This window comes from Eupeodes corollae, chromosome 1, assembly GCF_945859685.1.
Source record: "Eupeodes corollae chromosome 1, idEupCoro1.1, whole genome shotgun sequence".
Classification (NCBI taxonomy): domain Eukaryota; kingdom Metazoa; phylum Arthropoda; class Insecta; order Diptera; family Syrphidae; genus Eupeodes; species Eupeodes corollae.
The window spans coordinates 97,637,956-97,645,240 of record NC_079147.1 but is presented as its reverse complement, the minus strand read 5'-3'; the positions used below and the strand labels follow the sequence as shown (position 1 = coordinate 97,645,240).

The window sequence follows — 7,285 nt, the reverse complement described above, 5'->3', positions numbered from 1 at the left end:
ACTTGAAGTTCAAAAACCTCAGAAAAGTCGATGAAAAGCTTCTTTGAATTGAGTTGAATTGAATTGAATTGAATTAAATTGAATTGAATTGAATTGAATTGAATTGAATTGAATTGAATTGAATTAAATTTAATAGCAAAAATGCTCTATTAATATTAGTTTACAAATTTTACATTTAAAATAATAATTAATATGCTTTAAAATTTCCCCGACCTTATTTAATATGTTCCTAATTTTGTTCATTTGTCTCCAGCAGACGCTTTGAATTATATTGTATTATCGGCAATTAACCAATGTCCTTGTTTAATGAAAAATTAGCATAATAATCATTCACAGGATAACCAAATTATTTATTTATTATATTCCTATATATCCCCAATTTTATAATACCATTGGAAGGGTGAAAGTTCAGAGTGGCGTTTAAGTGAGAAACGTACATACATATAAACATTCTGCAAATAGTCGCTGAATTGATGCTTTTCGGCACCATTATTATTATTATGCAAATAATGAGGACAATTATGAAAACTCCTGAACCATTTATGTAGAAATTATATGGCAAAGTAGCACATATTAATTTTGTACAACATTATATTGTTATTGGCAAAATCAAATTCCCTATATAGAAATAATAAAATCATTATTTGCATCAACTATGCTCGTACATACAAAAACAAAATCAGAAAGGATATCGAATTGTTTTTTAACAATAAACTATTCGAATTTCGAACAAACTGTGCGCATTTGATTGGAACAATTAAATTACGCCAGATACAGTTGAATGAGGGTAATTTTTTTTTGTATTTTTATTTGTTCATTCATTTTCAAATGCGTGAAACGAGGTTAGTATTTATATTGTCCTGGATATTTTGTTTTACATTTAATCACGATTTGAAATAAATTGATGTTCAATTAAACCATAAACTATCTCTAATTTCATCCAGAGAGTTTAAAATGGCATCAATTTTTTGGATGTAGCTGAATGGAAAATTATAATTAACCTTAGGTAAATTACTTTCAACTGTGATTAGTTTAGGTTGGGGTTAGATGATAAAACCTTATTGTGGTTAGATATAATTTTTCTGACACTATAGACACATTTTTCCTTTAAATGTGAGATAACTTTTGATGGGCTTTATCTCTTGAACAACATCGTCTAGAAAGCAGTTTGTAAGATTTTGGGTAAAAGTGTTTTAAAATTTTAATATATTATTTCTGCTTCTAAACGTTAAGGAGATAATTTTGTATGGTAATAGATAAGTTCGCTAATTGGTTAGTTGTCTCTTTTAAAGTTGTTTTCTTTTGACTTTGACGAGCAAAACCATATCATTATTGAAAATAACGGGTTATACATTTTGCGGTTTAAAAAGTATGGGGCTGGAATTCGACATCTGTCAAATTAAGTTGTTAAACTATTTTTTTTTTCAGCTAAAAGTCTGAAATTTACGTAAATGCATCGCTTAACTATCGCACAATGAGTTCAGCTATGGTTTTCAGTTATGGTTTACACAATCGTCCAACAACGCAAACAATTGTCAAAGTTGTGAATAAATTTGAAGAGGCTGGATTAGTAACAGATATTGTAAGGCCCTGTGCATCATCGTTTCGTTCTTAACACTGAAAATATCGCTGCTGTACGTGAAAGTGTTGCCGGATAGGAAGAATGTGTCGATTCCTCGCCCTTTTCAGGAATAAGTGCTGTATTACGGCACATTATGGTATATTTTGAATTTGAAATTACACCCATATTTTTATGGAGTCAAGTTCACACAACAACTGAAGGCAACTGACCATTCACAGCGTAGCAGTCATAGAAACGTCGAATAGGTCTTTGAACAACAGGCGGTAGATGGCGATTTTTCGAAAAAAAAAAAATTATTCAGCGACCAAACATATTTCTCAATCGCTGAATATGTTAATGATCGAAATTGTCATATTTGGGATTCTGAGAATTCTCAAGTAATCGAAGAGAGGCCATTCAAATTTGAACTTGAGAACTATTGTCTACTGATTTACAACTCTCAATCATTTCTGTGCGTGCGTGTGAACGTACTACGACGTTTTTTTTCGTTGTCCATAGCTCAAGGACTAGAAGAGAAATCGACTTCAAATAAACCTTGTTCTACTGATAATTATGAAAAAAGATGCAGAAAGGGCTCTCAAGAAAATTGCGTGGGTGGTTTTTTTACCATAGCAAAAACGCTAGAGATTTAATTTAAATTTAATATTATATATTAAAAAAAAATCCAGATAACGGAAACACTGAAAACACTGAAAAAAAATGTGTCACCCCGAAAATTTTACGAATACAAAATAATTTTATCTCTATAACAACGATTAACATCTGGCAAAATTTTGAGAAAAATCGAATTGACAGTTTTATTATAAAAAATAAAAACCTAAAAAAAAACATTTTTTTTAAAATTTCTTTTATCTTCTAAAAAATATTGGTGTCAACACTCAGTAAAATGTTGAGGAAAATCAAAATGGCAGTTTTTTTACAAAAATTAAAAACCTAACAAAAAAACAATACTAAAACTTGGTAAAAATTTCCTTACTACTAAATAAGCTTTTAAAAAATTTAATATATTGTCTTCAAACTCTTTTTATTTCATTTTTTTATAAAAATCCAATAAACCGCTTTTTCATAAAAAAAAATAAAATCTACAAAAAATACTACGCAAATTTGGTAAAAATTGATGTTCGGTTCTTGATATCTCTCAAATAACAACATTCAAGTAGCAGAGGATTTTGTGATTGCATCAATCAAAATTGAACAGGATGTAAAACAAATTTTTGCAGACAATCTCGGAAATCTGCCAGTTTCTCATCAAGTGGTTAAGTTTGAATCAGCGAAGGACATCATACTGAGTCAAATATTTCATTTTGTGGCTAATGGCTGGCCGAATGAAATCAAAGAAAATGATGAGTTAAAAGCATTTTTCAAACGTAGGGAAAATATCAGCATCATCGACGGATTTATCATGTTTGGTCAAAGAGTCGTCGTTCCAAAACTTTATAGAAGAAGAGTTCTCAAACAATTTCATCGTGGCCATCAAGGTATCGAAAGAACAAAATCTATAGCCAGAAGTTTTGTTTATTGGCCAAGCATCGATGCTGATATCAAAATACTCATCCAAAATTGTAAAAATTGTGCGTCAGCAGCCAAGATGCCAACAAAAACATTGCTTCAGCCATGGCCTACACCAACAGAACCATGGAAACGTCTCCATCTGGACTACGCTGGACCAATCGAGGGAAATTATTTTCTGATTTTAGTAGACGCCCTCTCTAAATGGCCGGAAATAGTTGTAACAAAATCCATCACTACTCAGCGTACTTTAGAGATTCTCAGCGAAATATTCTCCCGATTTGGACTACCGAAGACGATCGTTTCAGATAACGGGACGCAGTTCAAGAGCACCCAGTTTCAGCAGTACATGGCAGAGAATGGTATCCAACATCTTTGCTCCAGTCCGTACAACCCGATGTCTAATGGACAAGCCGAACGGTTTGTGGACACCTTCAAACGTTCTCTTATGAAATTAAACACGGAGGGAACAATCACTCAAAATCTTCAAACGTTTCTTCAATCTTACCGCTCAACACCAAACCGAAACTCACCAAACTCAAAGTCTCCAGCCGAAATCATGTTTGGCAGAAATATTCGCATCAGCTTGAATCTTATTAAGCCCAATCTTAATGAAAATCACCAAAACCAAAATGAGACTATAAATAACAAAAATCAAACAACCATGTCCAAACAATTTAATCGAAAATTTGGTACCAACCCGAGATCATTCAACAGCCAAGATTTAGTTTATGTGAGTATACACACTAATATTAACAACTTCCAGTGGCAGCCAGGACAAATTATTAAACGTATTGGTAAGGTCATGTATAATGTTTTAATGCAGAGTGGCATAAAAAAGACATCACTGCCAAACCTCGAGTCGAAAAACCATGGGACATGGCACTGGACGTGTATGAATGCGATACAACACCTTGTGAACTAGTTCCGCCATCAGATAGTGATAACTCTTCCAATGTTAGGACTTCACCAAATAATATTCTACCTGCTGTACCAGCTGTGCCACGTCGAACTCAGCGAACACGACGACCAATCAATAGATTTGTGCCTGGATAATTTTATCATCATGATATGCAGATACCTATCTCAAAAGGGAAGGTGTTGGCAACGCCATAATTATTACATATTATCGATATTTATACATTTATATTACTTTTCACTCATTCTTACTTCTTATTCTTTCTTTTTAATCTGAATCTTTATACCAGCTTGACTCAATAAAACACGTGAATTAAATATATTGCATTTCTTAATAATTTATTTTCTCTTTTGAACAGAATAATTTGTGTGATCACAAGAGATCACAACAGTTTAATTTAATTGTAAAAATTTAAGAAATGCTACTAAAATAGGGAACCTGTTTTTTCGACTAAAAATTTATTTAACAAAACTAGATTTTCAAAATACACTAATTTTAAATTTTTTAAGATTAATTCAACTAACAACAACCAACACGAAAACGTACAAAATTGGGGTAAATGTTACTTGATCCGTGTCCATAACGTTGTCTACTGAGAGGTACTCGGCGATATCTCCCCCCGCGTCCGATATAATTTGTTCATTTATCTGGAGAACTATCTCATTAGTTGGAGCCAAAAGTGCCCTCACCCATAACCACTCCCCATTTCCCATATTTATATGCTGCTTTGGATAGAGATGATGTTCAAATGGTAGACATGTGCATTCAAGAGGACACAAGCGTTAACAAGTTTTGCTCAAAACCAACCTCTGTCTACCAACTCCTACTCTCACCTCCCCGTGGCAAACATCGGGTGTCAAGTACCTGAACTAGAGATTGGGTTCTAACCCCAGTGGAAAGTTTTTGAGGGCAGCAAACGAGAGAGCAGGGAGAGGTTATTCCACTAAGGCACCTCTCCTTATCCAGACTGTAGCGCAAGAATTCTCGAGATGGAACTAACGGTGGTGTCTACATTTAAAGTAAGGTTAAACTACTTAGTGAACACCTTATAGGGCTTCTTCGACTTATTCGGAGCCCAGCTCCGTAAGGAGCGGTTTTATCCGGCTCCCCATCCTTGGAGTTATACTTAGGATCTTGCGCTCCAGGTTGGGGGTTGTGCCGTCTGGGTGACTTCTGGCCGCGTAAAAGCCTCGGATACGGATGGATTTACTATTGACAACCTACGAAAAAGAATTACGGACAACGAACTTCGGATTTACAAGTGGAATGTTAGGTCCCTTAACAGACTACGTGCAGCCGAAGCATTAGCGGAGGCCCTAGACATCACCGCCATCTAGGAAATAAGATGGGATGTGCCGGGCGATATTTAGTAAGGTGACTGCTACCACGAAAACCAACAGAGCTTATTTTAAACCTCTCACTTAGGTAAGAAATTTTGAGCTATAGGTGCATCAATGAGCGCCTCATGACCATACGCATCGAGGCTAAAATCGGCAACAATAGCCTGATATGCGCGCACGCCCCCACAGAAGAGAAAGACCACAACACCAAATATGTTCTTCGAGCTCCTTGACGAAACATATGAGCAGTGCCCTAGCTACGATATTAAAATAGTCCTGGGCGATTTTAATGCCAAGCTAGGAAGAGGAGACATCTTTAGTGGAATAATTGGGAAAAGCAGCCTGAACGACAACACTTCCGACAACGGATTCAAGCTCATAGATTTTACTGCGGGGCAAAACGTCATGGTAGCCAGTATACGCGTTTTACACACCTCAACATCCACAAAGGAACTTGGACTTCTCCAGATCAACCTATCAATATGGTCAACCAGATTGATCTCTGCCGCCAACACAACGTGTCGAAAACTAGTGTCAACATTGCCAAGATTTGCTGGGTTTCAAACAGCCACCAACAAGGAACCCCTGGTTTGATGAATGTCGGCAGGAAAATGCAGCCAAACAACAGGCACGCAAAGCGGCGCTGCATAAAAGGACGAGAATTGCTCATGAGCGCTATGAGCAGAAGAGGAGAGAATAACGCCGACTTTTCAGAAGAAAAAAGAGAGGGCATGAGAAGCGTGCGGTCGATGTTGAGAAGTTTAAAAGCAGGAATGAAGTTCGAAAGTTTTATGAACAGGTGAAAAAATTTACTGGTACATAAACCTAAAACCGAAGGCTGCAAAGACGCGCGTGAAAACATCATAGTGGAACCACAGTCAATGCTGAGGATATAGAAGGACGCCTTCTGCAGACTGTATAACGGTGACGACGAACTGAATTCCGCTGTCAGGCAGGATGATCCATTCAACATAGACGGCGAAAGCCAACAATCCCGTCCTCCCGACTTAGACGAAGTAAAAATTGCCATATCTAAGCTGAAGTCTAATAAAGCCGCTGGAGCGGTTGACTTGAATGCATAGCTTTTTGAAGTAGCGGGAGATAAGTTGGTTAGGAGCATGCACTAACTTACCTGCAAGATATAGTCGGAAGAAAGCATGCCCGATGAATGGAACCTCAGTATTGTTTGCCCGATCATGAAAAAAGTAGACCCTCTCAACTGCACCAACTAGGTATAGAGTAATTAATCTACTTAACATCGCTTACAAAATCTTCTCTGCCGTAATATGTGAACGTCTAAAGCCCATCGTCAACAACCTGATAGGTCATTATCGGTGTGGTTTTAGACGAGGAAAGTCCACAGTTGATCCAATATTCAAATTACGAAAAATCCTGGAAAAAAAAACCAAGAACACCAAATCGACACCCTCACCCACCATCTTTTCAAGGCTACATATGACAGCATCTACAGGGACGAGCTGTATAGAGCCATGTCTAGTTTTGGCATCCCTCCCAAACTCGTCCGTTTGTACAGGATGACCAGGATGAAAGTACATGCTGTCGTCAAAAAGGACATACAACACCGACGTCTTAGTCAAAACGTCACGATCTACAGACGTAACTTTGGGGTAGTCAAGGACTTCGTCTACCTAGGCTCCGCTGTAAACCCAGAAAACAACACCAGCGATGAGATCAAACGAAGAATTTTTCTTGCTAACCGCTGTTTCTTTGGACTTAGAGTGGTAAAGTCCTCTCTCGAGAGACCAAAGTGTTGCTATATAAGACCCTTATCATTCCCGTCTTGCTATACGGTGCAGAAGCATGGACTATGACAAAAGCGGATGAAAGCACCTTGGGTCGCTTCGAGAGAAAAGTTCTTTGTGTGATCTATGGTCCCGTATGCATCGAAGGGGAGTGGAGGAGAAGATGGAATGA

The 7,285-nt window shown here is 37.0% G+C and overlaps 1 protein-coding gene across 1 annotated transcript in view; it reads left to right on the top strand.

Annotated features, from left to right (window-relative positions):
* The window catches only part of LOC129941882 (uncharacterized protein K02A2.6-like), a 39,473-nt gene extending 35,326 nt beyond the window's left edge, over positions 1–4,147 (top strand). Inside the window, exons 2-3 of the mRNA XM_056050651.1 lie at positions 2,803–3,828; positions 3,918–4,147. Of these exons, the coding sequence (XP_055906626.1) occupies positions 2,803–3,828; positions 3,918–4,147 (1,256 nt within the window). The remainder of the gene's footprint in view (positions 1–2,802; positions 3,829–3,917) is intronic.
* Positions 4,148–7,285: the final 3,138 nt, after the last annotated feature.